General features: G+C 55.5%; 4 protein-coding genes across 4 annotated transcripts in view; 2 read left to right on the top strand and 2 right to left on the bottom strand.

The window, feature by feature from the left end:
* Window positions 1-67: 67 nt before the first annotated feature.
* On the top strand, window positions 68-1141 carry PUNSTDRAFT_146275 (uncharacterized protein; the record flags this gene model as incomplete). Its single annotated transcript, XM_007387919.1, has 2 exons — window positions 68-1020; window positions 1080-1141. The coding sequence occupies exons 1-2, from the start codon at window positions 273-275 to the stop codon at window positions 1139-1141; spliced, it is 810 nt and encodes a 269-aa protein (XP_007387981.1). The 5' UTR covers window positions 68-272.
* A 1973-nt stretch (window positions 1142-3114) lies between these two features.
* On the top strand, window positions 3115-5739 carry PUNSTDRAFT_128177 (uncharacterized protein; the record flags this gene model as incomplete). Its single annotated transcript, XM_007387918.1, has 13 exons — window positions 3115-3599; window positions 3650-3718; window positions 3781-4076; window positions 4135-4231; window positions 4278-4350; window positions 4406-4646; window positions 4704-4803; window positions 4858-4891; window positions 4934-5099; window positions 5178-5282; window positions 5329-5402; window positions 5465-5563; window positions 5614-5739. The coding sequence occupies 13 exons, from the start codon at window positions 3115-3117 to the stop codon at window positions 5737-5739; spliced, it is 1965 nt and encodes a 654-aa protein (XP_007387980.1).
* A 212-nt stretch (window positions 5740-5951) lies between these two features.
* PUNSTDRAFT_47270 (uncharacterized protein) lies at window positions 5952-10229 on the bottom strand (the record flags this gene model as incomplete). Its single annotated transcript, XM_007387917.1, has 12 exons — window positions 5952-6002; window positions 6046-6075; window positions 6126-6368; window positions 6425-7096; window positions 7152-7604; window positions 7660-7728; window positions 7789-7902; window positions 7970-8634; window positions 8688-8844; window positions 8973-9092; window positions 9186-9329; window positions 9534-10229. The coding sequence occupies 12 exons, from the start codon at window positions 10227-10229 to the stop codon at window positions 5952-5954; spliced, it is 3414 nt and encodes a 1137-aa protein (XP_007387979.1).
* Window positions 10230-10756: 527 nt separating this feature from the next.
* PUNSTDRAFT_128175 (P-loop containing nucleoside triphosphate hydrolase protein) overlaps window positions 10757-13465 on the bottom strand; it is a 7575-nt gene continuing 4866 nt past the window's right edge. The window contains exons 19-30 of the mRNA XM_007387916.1: window positions 13054-13317; window positions 12949-12997; window positions 12796-12893; window positions 12663-12739; window positions 12487-12603; window positions 12115-12432; window positions 11979-12059; window positions 11797-11925; window positions 11535-11742; window positions 11405-11478; window positions 11263-11351; window positions 10757-11194 (exon numbers count right to left, since the gene is read on the bottom strand). Of these exons, the coding sequence (XP_007387978.1) occupies window positions 11061-11194; window positions 11263-11351; window positions 11405-11478; window positions 11535-11742; window positions 11797-11925; window positions 11979-12059; window positions 12115-12432; window positions 12487-12603; window positions 12663-12739; window positions 12796-12893; window positions 12949-12997; window positions 13054-13317 (1638 nt within the window). The 3' untranslated portion in view covers window positions 10757-11060. The remainder of the gene's footprint in view (window positions 11195-11262; window positions 11352-11404; window positions 11479-11534; window positions 11743-11796; window positions 11926-11978; window positions 12060-12114; window positions 12433-12486; window positions 12604-12662; window positions 12740-12795; window positions 12894-12948; window positions 12998-13053; window positions 13318-13465) is intronic.

Below are 13465 nucleotides of genomic sequence, written 5' to 3'. Positions count from 1 at the left end.
GCGGATTTCGATCTAATATTTGTTCAGCCCTAGTTCAGCCAAGCATCCAAACATTCGCATTTGCAGGGGGGCTGTCAATATCCTCCGGATTCACGTGGGAGAAGGTGTGTAAAGCCGTGCCGCCCCGGTCTGTCTGATCAGCAAGGTTACTGCGCGCCCGCTGGATCGGCAGCGCCCTCATGCACGGTCCTACATAAGCAACCTCTTCGCCTCGTTTCACGCACCGAGTTACAGTGGTTTGGCCCCCGGCGGCGCAAGGGATAATCGATAATATGCCCGGCCACAGCATGCCCCATCCTCACCACGCCTATACCTTCGACGGCGGCGCGGACCCGTACAACCATCACCACCACCACTTCAACCCGTTGTTCGACGACGCAGAGGACGGCTCTCATCCTCACCACCCTCACCTCGTCCACGCTCATTCGGACGCTGTCTTGTATGAAATTCATCCCGCCCTCGTTGACGCGCATTATGCCGGCGTGCATTTGGGGGCGAGGCATTCGCGGTCGTACGACTCGCACCACCCGTCCTCAGATCACCTCAATTCGCCCATTCACGACGGAGAACCGATAGTCGACCAGCCGAGTCTTGCTTTCCCCAACGCAAGCTGGCCCACCACGCGCACGTCGTCCCCCGACCCCTCCCGCCCCGTGTACCACTCCCCTTCGGCATCCGCCTTCGATTTCCATCCTCGAAGGCCGCCATTCACGCGAGGCTCGTCCAACGGGTCGTCGTGGTCATCCACCACGACGTCCAGCACCTTCAGCTCCAGTTCTTCGACGTCATCCGGACCTTCTACCCCGTATCCTACGAGTCATGATCGACATCAGTCCCATTCCCGCCTCCTGGAACTCGTGCCCAAGCGCCAATTTACCGGTTATCAGCACTTTGATTCGGAGGATAGCGGACAATCTACACCACACGGAGCGCGATCGATTTCCCCGAAGGAAATCGTATACCACGACACCGTCAACAACTATTGGCAGCAGGCGTTGTCCGTAATATCAAACGCCTCTGGTGAGCAAAATAGGGTCTTCATCGGCGTTTCAAGCATTTGACCTGCTTGCTCCATTTAGGTTCAACGCGATTGCTTCTCCTGCTCGCCCTTTTCCTCTCCGCGTACTTCGTTCTTCGATGAGAGCTTTCGTTCATCTCCGTCCCTGGAAGGGCGTTTTCTATTTGTGTCCACATTCAGAAGGGGTTATGCGGGAACCGACAATCTCTGGGTTTAGGCTATCTTCGTTATATTTGTCGTCGAAGGTGTATAAAGCAGTGTATTAGTCGTATAAGAAGCACATGCGCAACTGTAGACTCTTCTTCCGGGTCGTCTCACGCATCTCAGAGAGCTGGTGTTGTGATCAAAGAGCTCATTCTTTTTTCCCTCGGACTATCATATCTCGTGCACGGTCATTCTCCTCACGAGCATTCGTACCTGAGCGATACGCCAGCCCCGCTGATCTGGCCCACCTATCGCGCTCGACACTCAACGGTGGAATATATAGATAGCGAGCAATCGAGATGTTGATGTACAGGTTTCCAGCTGCAGGCGCTGTTCGTCCTGCCGTAATGTCGGAAAATCGCTGCGTTTGTGCATCTGCGCCCCGTACAGCTGACAGCCTCCGTTTGGTGGTACCTTCCGAGGGTACGTGCGGTACTTACGAGCAAGATCCTCACCTATTGCATCGAAGGCTGTCTTTGTCCTTCTCAGCCAGATATTCCCCCGGTACGTCCATCTGTCAAGTTGCATCTAGCACAAACATGTGCATCACAGGTACACCAAAAGGCCCGTCTAACACTATTCATCTCACCCTCCCCCTCGTCAAGCGGGACCATCAGGTAAAAGGAGCGAGGATGCATACGCAGGTAAGGCCAACCCAGCGTCGCAACCCCCTTGTTGTCTCGTCGCCCACAATGCGTGTATCAGCTGGCCCAATCTCCGTTGCGTCTATCCTCATGTCGCTGGTCTTGCTCCTCTCCCTCCTCGCCACGGCCTCGGCGTGGTCGCTCGACCCGCGCCAGACGGGCTGCAAAACCGTGAAGCCGCCTGTAGGCGGTGTGCGTCGCCCTTGTTCATGTGATGCTCCGCAAGCTGATATTGTCATCGCGCGCCCGCAGACATGCCTTCCAGGATGCCAGGCCTGCTGCGCCGCAAACCAGCCGGACAATCCGGATTGCGTGGACACTTGCCTGGAGGTGTGCCGTACGTCGTCTCACGTTGTCGTAAGAGGTCCGTCGCTGATGCAGTCTTGATAGCTGCGAGATGTGGCGCGGTCCTTTGCTAGCCGGTCACGCTGATCATACGTGAGCTCGACAGCGTTTGCAGTGGATAGGGTGGTCGCGTGCTTGGGGAAATGCGCGCGTTTCTGTATGGCTCGTTGTAGGAAAGCCGTCGGATAAAAAACGATGCATGGGCTCTCTCAATCATCCTCTGGATTCTAGCGACTAGACACAGACCAGAATTCGGCAGGATAGGCAATAGGTGTCGTCGCCCAGTACCTGAATTATGTCATGGCTCTGTGAGAGTGGTCGACGTTAGAGAGCAGGACCGCGGCTGTCATGGAACGCGACTGCAGCCTCGGACATGGGAGCTAGGTCGGTCAGGTACGAAAGCGAGATGAGACCATGAACCATCTCGCTTCAAACAATTATGAGCTGCAATTCAAGCGCTCGTAGCAGTAAGAGTAAAGTGCTAAGACTGAGATGGTGACCTTCTACAGTACAAGAGCTTGCGGCCGACGAAAAAGGCAAAGCGGGCTGCACCGCCACTCCGGTTCTCCTTGTTTTCTCCTTTGTTCCCGTTCAACGATTTAGTGTGCCACTCGACAGTACAGTTTGGCACCGGATTCTGCGACTTGTTGCTACTCGCCGGGCTTGCGACCAGCGACTGAGGTCTTCCGGATTTTTCAAATAACGCGAGCCGCAAGCGGTGCAACTACCTCCAAGAACCTTTACACGACAGCATGATCTACTATTAGCATCGCTCTAGATATAAAGACCTCTGAGACTCGCTGTGCTATCCCTCGCTCCCGACAGTTGACCTTGCCACTGGATCGCTATTGACATCTCCCCTACACAACCTAGCCACCGCCAATCGTGCTCCGTCGATCTTCGATGGGGAAGTTGTATCCACCAAACTGCAAGAATGGCGATATGCAGGCTGAAGACGCGCTTTCTGCGAGCTTTAGTGCACTTGGCATCAAAGAGATGGACTCGGATGAAGAAAACAGTCTGTTTGCTTCGTTCTCGAAAGCCGATGGAGGACGGCGTGCGCAGACGAGCCTCCAAGACTCACGCAACACCGTTTCAAAAGGATCGGCGGGTGTGAGCCCGAGCGCAGCCTCCGCCAAAATAAAGACCAAACCCCGAGTATCGAGAGTCAAACATGATTCGCCATCGGCCCCAGTCCCGTCGATTGCGGGGACCAAAGTGTGCAATTCCGAAGATACTCTGAGATCCATATCTTCAGCATCATCGGGAACAAAATTCAATTTGGCAAAAGATATTGTCCTGAAGCCATACCAAGTGGCAGGGGTTGAATGGCTGATCCGACGCGAGTCAAAGGGTCAGAGCGGATCGCTGCTGGCCGATGACATGGGGTACGTCGCGTGCAGCCGTTTTTTACGCTCGCTGCCTGATGATTCCTTAGGCTTGGCAAGACCGTACAATCCATCGGCCTCATAATGGAGCGTCATAAGCCAGGACAGCAGCCTACTCTGTGGGTTCCCATATTACTATTGTATAATACTTCCTCATTCACAAGCCCCCGACTATTCTTAGCGTCATCGCACCGGGCAGCCTTCTATCCCAATGGGAGAAGGAGTTGAATAAGTTTGCCCCCAGCCTGAGGGTTCTCAAGCACCATGGACCTGGTCGTTTTAAGGGCGAGTTGCGCCCGACAAAACGCCATTGGACACATGTTGAATCTGTCATGTCAGATTATGCCCAGTTCCAAGGATACCACGTCGTAATCTCCACTCCACGGACCCTTCTATCCGAATACGATACTTACAAGAGGGATCCTAACGCGCTGGGAAGCCCCATGATACGTTCCAAATTCTTCCGCTTCGTGTTAGGTACTTCATTCCACTATCCGGTTTTGGTTGTCACGACAAAATCTGATCAGATACATAGATGAAGCGCACGTCATTCGCAACAAGTCAACGAAAACTTGGGCAGCGTGTATGGCCATCGATGTAACGCACCGTGTGGCGTTGGGTGCCACCCCTGTGTGAGCGTTTCCCTTATTTGCTCCGAACGCTCCTGACATCCTATAGGCAAAACACCGAAGACGACATACGGAGCATTTTGGAATTTCTTCGCGTGCGGCACGATAACAAACCTCTTCCGGTTCGTCATGCACATCTGCCAGAGGGTCCATGTTGAGATAGCTCTTCGTTTACAGGCAATCTTGAGCACTTGCATGCTCCGTCGCCTGAAGACTGATCAAGTCGACGGCAAATCCTTGCTCGATCTTCCGGAACGCACTGTCGAGCTCGTCTACTGCATATTTGACTCAGACGAGCAGGAGTTTTACGACGCTCTTGAGTCCCGCATCACCGCGGTATCCAACAGATATTACGAGCGGGGCACCTTGTTCCAAAGCTACCATGTCATCTGGACGTTGCTCTTGCGCGAGCGTCAAGGTGAGTCCCTTGCTTTGGAAAGGCGGCCGAACGGCGGATAATGCGCAAATATTCCAGCGTGCGATCATCCCAGCCTTGTAACCGATACGTGGCAGCGTGACGAGGAGGCCCTCGACGGGAAGCATACTAACAGCTTCTGCGCTTTCTGCCGCGTGCAGTAAGCTTGACGCACCTCGTTGCTCTTATAACAATTTGACTGGCGAACTTGCAGATTAGGAGCCAACTCTCAGTTACGGAATCGAAACGTGTGTTCGGTGTGCGCTCACCAATTTGATCGGCAAATGCAGCGCTCGTTGACCCATGAGAGTGAAAACGTCCTTCCGCTCTCGTCAACAAAGATTCGAAAGATCTTAGAGCTCCTGCGTAAAGTCATACCGGCCGAAGAGAAAACTATCATCTTCTCGAACTTCACGACGTTCCTCGATAAACTCCAGCCCTTCCTCGACCACGCTGGTGTGCAGTACGTTCGATGTAGGCCCGCTCAAGTCGATCATCGTATATTGTGTGACGGGCTCACCTACCTACGTCTAGTCGATGGCACGATGAGCTTGCGCGAGCGCGATCTTGTGCTGGACACATTGCAGACAAACCCCCACGTGAAGGTCATCCTGGTTTCCTTCAAGGCCGGCGGCATAGGTGAGGATCAATGAACATGTTCTCGCGACGCAGGTGCATTGAATAGCATTGAAAGGGTTGAACTTGACGTCCTGTAACAATGTCATTCTGGCTGATCTGTGGTGGAATCCGGCCCTCGAGGTGCGCGCTTCATATCAGTTTTGTCTTGACGGCTGCTCTTATGCGCAATGACTCGTTTATAGGAGCAAGCCTTTGACAGAGCACATCGTATCGGACAGAAGCGCGATGTTAGGATCTACAAACTCGTGGTCCCTGGGACGATCGAAGATCGTATGCTGGCTGTGAGCTGTGCCATACCCTTGAGATAACCGTGTCACTGAAGGTATCACAGATCCAGGGCAACAAGCGGCGCCTTGCTGCGTCCATCCTCGATGGCGGCGACGTGGCGGAAACCCAGAAACTCACGCGGGATGAAGTAGAAATGCTGCTTCAGATCCATCCACAAGATTCAGGCTAGGAACGATGTCACTGTGCAAGTCTCAAACGATGTGCTAGTTGCGATATGTTCCGCTTATTATCAGCTAAGCTATGTACCAACAATGAACAGAACAATGTATTGTATAATAGTGAGATTAGACCCGCGTCATCCTGGCCGTGCACGAGAAAGGAAAGCGTGAGGTGGGTGTTAAATCCGGAGAAAAAATGCGTGGTGGAGATACTAAAACGTCTTCATGATCCAGAAGTTGCGATGGTAGCAACGTTTGCTAGCTCCTGAGATGGCTATGAGCCCCACGCTCCGGTGAACACAAAATGGACAGCATACCTCGGACAGCGATAGCACATTGTCGTTCGTCTGTAAAAGACAATGACGATAGGCATCTAGCCCAAGATGGGATTCCTCACCGTCTTCACCGTCGGAGACAGCGGCGACTTAACACTGGGACTCAAGGGGGACGTAATCGTCTCCTGCGAGGTTTGCGACGACAAAGACGCCTGTGAAGAGCGTCTCCGCGGGATGTACGGTCGCGGCGGAGGCTTCGCCGGTTCTTGAGGGGCTTCAGGCAGAGCCGGCAGGACGTCACCCTCCGGAGGGAAGTCTTCGTATATTGGGCGAGGAGGAGGGCGTTCGACCATGGCCTCGAGCAGCTACGAGTGCAATATAAGGTCGCAGCCTGGATGAGTATGGATGAGCTGCAACATACCTCCTTCCTGAGCTCATCTCCAGCGTAGTCGTTCTCCATGTCCTCCTCGCTCAACAGAACATTGCCCTTCCTGAACACCTCGCCTTCCTCTTCGACCCAGATCCTCGACCGATCCGTGGGGCTCGTCAAGGGCACTCCTTCATCCTCTCCGGGGCCTTCTGCCGGGAAATACCCATGCTCATCCTCACTCTCAGACTCGTTTGAGATGAGGAATTCGGCGGTTGGGGTGAGCACCTTCTCTGGCTCGGGCGGCGCTTCGATTGCTTTGCCTTTACCCTTGTCAATCTTTGGTGTGGTTGGATCAGGCTGCTCAAACTCGCTTTCCTCGCTGTCGTCAATGGTGTCACCGCCTCCGTTGCTGAGGTACGGACCACCGTTGAGAGGCAAGGCAAGCCCAAGGCCGGTCTTTCTGGCGGCAGATGGTACACGCCTCATCAAATCCGTCAGCGAATCATTGAGGTTGAGTAGCTCCTCCAGCTTGTTGGGATCGTCCGTCTTCGCGATGAGAGCCGCCAGCATGTGAAGTAAAGCGTTAGTCTTCTTCGCCAGGTCCGGGTGGAGTGTTGCAAGCGTTGCGTCCGGATTGCCAGGCTGAGGTCGAGTCCTGGCAGAAAGCTGTTCCCATTCCTCCTTGACGGCGCGCGCTTGGCTCGGCACATCAGCCGCGCTGGCCTATCGTCAAAGATGTCAGATTATGAGACTGATTGGGGTTTCACGAGTACCGCACCTTCTTCGCGTCGTCCTTCGCGATGGACCTCGCCAGTTGGCTCGTCTCTACCATCGCCCACACGCCCTTCCCCGTGCCCTTCATGCTGCTTTGGCTACAAGCGTCGCCCTCCACCCGTCCGTCTGCCTCTTGAGTCTTCCGCTCCGCCTCCTCCGTGTTCCGAACACAACTATCAAGAATTTCCCTACATACGCGGGCCATCTCTTCGTCCCCCGGGACAATGCTCAGGTCGAGACAGCGCATGACGTGGTTTGCTTTCAGCCCGCCACTGAGGGCGAGCATGCCCGCCAGGTCCAAGTTCGGGTTTTCGGTCAGGCCAAGGTGAAGAAGGGAGGTCGATTCGGGGAGGAACTCCGCGAGAGCGATCGCGCCAGCCGATGTCAGCGCGGTGGAGGACAAGAAGAGCTGTTTTAGGGCGGTGTTGAGGGTGAATGCGGTGCGCAGGGATTGGATCTGAGGTATGGCAAGTGAGTGTGGCTCAAGACGGAAAGAGAGGAAGTGAACGTACACCTTCGAGTCCAGGACCACAACAGGGGTTCCTGGAAAGGTCAAGCGTCTCCAGGCACGAGTTGTATTTCTGAAAGCAAGCGTCTTCAGTCAGTTTCGGTCACCGATGCAAACGATTCGACCAGCATACCAGCGCCTCTGCTATTGCCACCAGCCCCTGAATGTCCAGCTTATTCTCGCTAAGATTGAGCACCTTGAGCGTCCTATTCCGCTTCAACACCTGCGCCAAATACGATATCCCGCCCTGACAACATCGCACGGATATGTTAGGAACAAGGCGAGGATCTCTACAAGCACCGCCGACAACTTACCCTCAACTCGTTCCCCTTCAGGTCGAGCGTCTGCAGGCTTCCTAGGCGCGGCAGCGCGTCCAGCGCGCGCACCTTGTCGAGTAATGCCGCGCTCGGGCCGTGCTCCATCGTCGGACTCTTCATGCCCTGTCCCACGAACGCGCCGTGCGACGACGTTAATGGAAGCGACGGTGGGTGCCGCGTGGTGACGCCACCCTGCGAGCTCGAAGTGATAAGCGGCACCGCCGGGTTCAGGCTCGTCGCTGCTGCTGTGGCGGCAGCAGCCGCAAGTCGTTTAGCGCGCGGCACATACGGTGTGTAGGTCGTCTGTGGTCCAGTGGCGGGATGGCGCGGCGGCGGGGGTGGCGGGCCCGCCCGCGCGGAGGCAGGGTGCGGAGGCGGCGGGGCGTGGGTGGCCCTGCCGGGTGCGCCGTTAGCGAGGCTCGCACCGCCGATCGGCGAGAGCGGGGAATGCGACAGCACGGGCGAGCTCTGCGCGGTGCTGGTGGGCGAGCTCGAGGTTGACACGGAGGAGGTGGCGGATAGGGGCACCGAGCCGGGCGGCGGGGCGGGGAGGATGTCGGGGTAGTCTTTGATCATGAGTGCGATAGCGACGGCGCCGGAGGGTCCGATACGGTTCAGGCGGAGGGAGACATTTTTGAGCGAGCTCGTCCGCACGGCCTGCGCTGTGTCCATAGGTCATTACGATGACATGGAATGAGAAGCCGAAGCAGCTCACAAAGTACTTCCAGGGAGCCGCCTCTCAGACCGCAGTCGTCCATCCGGAGGCTTTCCAGTCCGGGAGAACCTTGTGGTGTGAGCGTGGCCGCGATATACTCGATAGACTTCTTGTCGAGCGAGTTTTGGGAGACATCGAGGAACTGTAGGGATTTCGCCTGATGGAAATAGAATCAGTTATCGTCGATCACTCCACGACCACAGCGAAACTGAGAAGGATGATGATCGAGTGCGGCATTCGTAAGGGCGCGATAGAGTGTGGTTGACGGAGAAACCAAAAACACACCTTGGTGACGTATGCCCCCAATAGCTTGTAGCCGTTGGTTTTTAGCCTTCGGTTAGAAGCTACGGAAAGGTATTGCAGGGAGGAAGGTATCAGGAGGGCGTGGAGAATCGGTTTCAGGTTCTGAAAAGAGTAGGGCATATGAGCATCGGAGTTCATTAGGGAAGGTGGTGGTGCTGTTCGCGAACGAAAGCGCACATAACGGTAGATACGCACATGCTCATCCAAGTCACATTCCCTGAGTACGAGTTTGCGAAGCCCCCATTCGATGGTGAACACATCAGAGAGGATATGGGCGTGCTCGAGGCTGATCTGAACGCCCGACAGGTCCACTGTCCTTGGGTGGGTTGATGGAGCAGACTAAAACCAAGAAAAAGAGGTCAGTCGTCTAGTACCAATCAAGCAGGACGAAAACACGACGAAAAGGTACGAGGTTGCGATACGTCTGGTCGTGCGACCAACAGCACGGCGGGTCACGTATGATGAGCGACCCGGCGAGCAGTATCCAGCAGAATCATCTCGCCCCATTCCTCTCGATAATACACACTCAGCCAGCATGCTCACCTTGAACGCCTTGCTCACTCCCGAGTTCGGCTGCTCCTCCCGGCCCTGGCAGCACTCGCGATAGAAGCTCTCCACCTTCTCCATATTCCACCATTCGTCTTCCTCCCAGCTCTCCGGTGACCCTGCCTCGGCCGCGTTGCTCACCGGCGAGCCCGCCTCCCCGGCACCGATCTTCCCGCTCAGGCTTCCGCCGCTCATGCTGGACCGTGCTGAGCCCCCAGGGCTGCCGTAGCCATTTGTGAACGAGTTGCCGCGGACGATCCTCCTTCTTCGTTGGGCCTCGCGCGCTTCAATGTTCCGCTTCTCCTCCTTGATCGACGGCGAAGACGGCGGGTTGGAGGACGAGATCGGGTAGACGGTCACGAGCTGGGGGAGGATGAAGTGCGCGCGCTTGAGGGCCTTCTCCCGCTCCTTCTCCTTGTCTTCGGTGCCTGCTCCAGTAGAAGAGGTAGCGGAGGAGGTAGAGGAGGCGGACGATGCGACGGCTTGCTGCGTGGGCAGGAACTTGGAGAGGCGGGCGATGGAGGTGGTGAGGAACGACTGGGGTGGGGGCGGGGGCCGCTTGAGGATGGACTTTCCCGGGACTGGGATCGTCACGGCGGAGGAAGAGGCGGAAGCGTTCGTCGCGGTCGTCGCGGTCGTGGTCGTGGACGCGGTAGAGAACGACGAGATCGAGGAGGCGGAGGAGGCGGCCATCGCGGTGTCCAGCGACGACGCGATATTAGAGTAGATGGAGGAGGGATATAATATCGTACGAAGCCCGGGGATTCCGTGGAGGCCGTTGAGGAGGAGGATATATGACGGCGAGCGAACGCGGTTTGAAGAGGCGAGGTGACGGACGAAGAAGCCGGTAAATACGGAAAAATAAGAAATAAATTCGAGCACACCAACCGAGCTTCGGTCGTCGGCTTGGCGCTTGGTCCGACCACGACGACGCTGGTCCCGCAATCACCTCGCTCATCTTCGTCTTGGGTGCTGGATATTCCGAATATCAGGACGAGGTCGACGGGGTTTATGGTCAAGAACACGCACCGGTCTCGGTTGCGGTTTCAAATCGGACTGCGTTCACGCCGTTTACTTCGTGCTCAGAAGCAGCAAAGCGGTCCCAATCCGGCCATTCAATACGTTCATTTCCCTTCCTTACTGTCCATCTTGTTTGCTGATCTGCTCTGTGTATCACTCCGAATACCATTACTACTATGAGTTGCGGTCTGATACGTGGCACTATCTCATCTACATCTCATATACCCATGCATGGGTGGCGGTCCGGGGTATGCCCTTCTTCCTCCACCGGTTCTTCCGCTGTGACGCCGCCATCGGGAATGGGCGTTGGGCATGTGAAAGGCTCATGCTTGTGGAATCCGGCAGCGCGTTGCTGTTTACGTCCTGTTGCGGGCCACGAAGCGACTAACCATCGTTCGTCCTCGTTTTCCCTCTCTCAGCCTGGCTGGGAACACACGACGTTCTCGATGACATTCTTGCTTGATTATGAGAGGATTCTATATCCTCTTGAAATACACAATTGCTTCAATCTTTCAGATCTTGCGCTCTAGCGAGCTCCCTGAATCTCGATTCACTCTGGAGCAAATCCTTCGGTCTGCCATCCTCCACCACAACGCCATCGTCCAGCACCAAAACCTTGTCAAAGTCCAAGACGGAAGCTAGAAAGAGCGAAGAGGATGAGCAACCCGCTAAACCCAATGATGCCAACATCCTGGTCGATGCTCACATATTCGATGTACAATGGAAATGACCGTGCAGTGCTTCAGGTCCGTGGAGAGGACCAAATGCAGCCGTGCCTCAGTATGCGAGTCCATGCTGTCCGACAGCATCAGCATAATGGTATCATTGATCGCAAGGCGTAGCGTTACCTCGAAGACACTTCGTCAAAGATGATAATGTTCCGTTTTTCGAGCAAAACCCGCGCGAGGCACAATAATTGACGCTGCATGCCCCCCATTAATAACACGGATACGAGCATCAATGAACTATCACGCTCACCTCTCCTCGCGACAGTTGCACGTGCTCGTCGTCAACGACAGTATCGAGCCCGTCATCCAACTTCCGAACGACGTCAGCGAGACCAACGCGGCTGAGAGCGTTCCATAACTCCCCCTCCGAGGGTGGATCAATCTGGTTCGCGAGAGCGCGCAGGGTCAGGTTTTCGCGAACAGACACCCCGAGAAGTAATGGGTCCTGGAAGATCACACTAAAGCGGGAGCGGTGAGCTAGGGTACCATAGTGAAATATTCAGTCGTCGCACCTCATAGAGGACCGAAGACGCGAAAACGGCACATCGTTAACGTCCACACCATCCACCAAGATTTCACCTTGGATAAGATTCTTGTCCACTCCTGACAGTAACGCCAAGAGCACGCTCGATTTTCCGCTCCTGTAGGGTTCTTCAGTGATGCTATGTTGTAACGGCGTAGTAGGGTCACCTACCCCGTTCGTCCGCACAATGCTATCTTGCTTCCACCGCGGACCGCAAACGACACGTCACGCAGGGCAGGTTTCAGACCAGGTCTAATACAATCGTTGCCGTCAGTGATTGTGACAGCTTGGGCAAGCGTCTACGCACCCATAAGCGAGGGAGACGTTCCGAAACTCGATGTCTCCCCTCACCATGAACTCGGACTCGTTTCCTGGCGCCGGGCTCAGCTCCGACGAAAACCGTTCGGTCGTCATCGCCGTAGAGTCTTGTATGCGTCCAACAGAGACCACGCCGTTCTCCACGCGGGACCATGAGAGCAACAAATTTGAAATACTGGTGGAGAGCCCGACGATTTGGCTGAGTGCAACACCAAGAAATCCTGCGGACGTCGAGTTGCGCAGGGCGACGGCAAGTGTGGCCACCGCTACGGCGATGAAGAGTGTCATCCCGTTCAGCGCAGTGCGTCTATCAGAGCTCATCAGTAGGCACCCTCAGTGCCTAGAGGGCACTGAGGCTCACAGGAAACGGATACCAGCGTATCGGAAATACACCGGCGCCTGGCTGGAGGCGAGATGGCGTCTGCCTTCGGCCAGGGTGAACTTCTCCGTCCCGTACGCACGTATAGTCTCCAAACCACTGAAAAACACGAGCGTGAGTTGGTGCCATCCTTGTCCACAACGCCACAAGACACTGACCTGAAGGTCGTGCTGAAGGTGCTGACCAAAGGCGCTTTGGCGGCCATTTCGAGACCTTGCAGTTGACGGGACGTGGCCTGTCGGCAAGGCATCATCAGCGACGCGGATGTGGCGACTGAAACGCGCTATTCACAAGGTAAAAGCTCTGCAAAAGCCAGTATACGGCACAAAGAACGGGGAGCGAAACTGCGAGCCAGGGGACGGCCAGAAAAACGAGGATCATGGCGCCAACTGTGATGTGCTGGAGTGAGAACCGTATGCTTGAGCGAATCCATGAAGATCTTACCGACATACGCGGCGGTGATAGTAAAATCGAGGATGGCCAGAGGGAATGCCTGGAAATCGTAGATGAGCACCAGTAGGAAGGGCAAACAATCGTTTGAACACCCACAAAATCGATTGCATTCATGTCGCCAGAGAAGCGATTGATCAACTTTTCGGGCTTCGTGTTTCGAAGAGTTGTAGGAGATGCATAGGCCACCGCCGACAACATCCTGTGGTGGATCTCCAAGGACGCATGAGGCGTCGTCTGTTGAGTATACGAGAAGAAGGCGATGAACGCAGCACTCCCGCAGGCAACCGCGAATACGGCGTAAGCCCATAGCCACGGTCTCTGGTCTATCGCATCGCTTTCCGACCAGCTTTTAAGGAAGATCTAGTCCGGTCAGGTCAGCGAAGCAGCTTTAGCTCACTCGGACGAGCCCGTGCACTCGCCTGTAGGCCCACCTCCGTGACCGAATAGCCCAATATCGACGCCAGAGCCACGGCCAACCGGGGCCATCGGCAGGCAGAGAAGAAAAAAT

The sequence above is a fragment of the Punctularia strigosozonata genome (assembly GCF_000264995.1).
Source record: "Punctularia strigosozonata HHB-11173 SS5 unplaced genomic scaffold PUNSTscaffold_16, whole genome shotgun sequence".
Taxonomy (NCBI): domain Eukaryota; kingdom Fungi; phylum Basidiomycota; class Agaricomycetes; order Corticiales; family Punctulariaceae; genus Punctularia; species Punctularia strigosozonata.
Note: the sequence above shows the minus strand (reverse complement) of the source record. Positions and strands in the feature narration are given on the sequence as shown.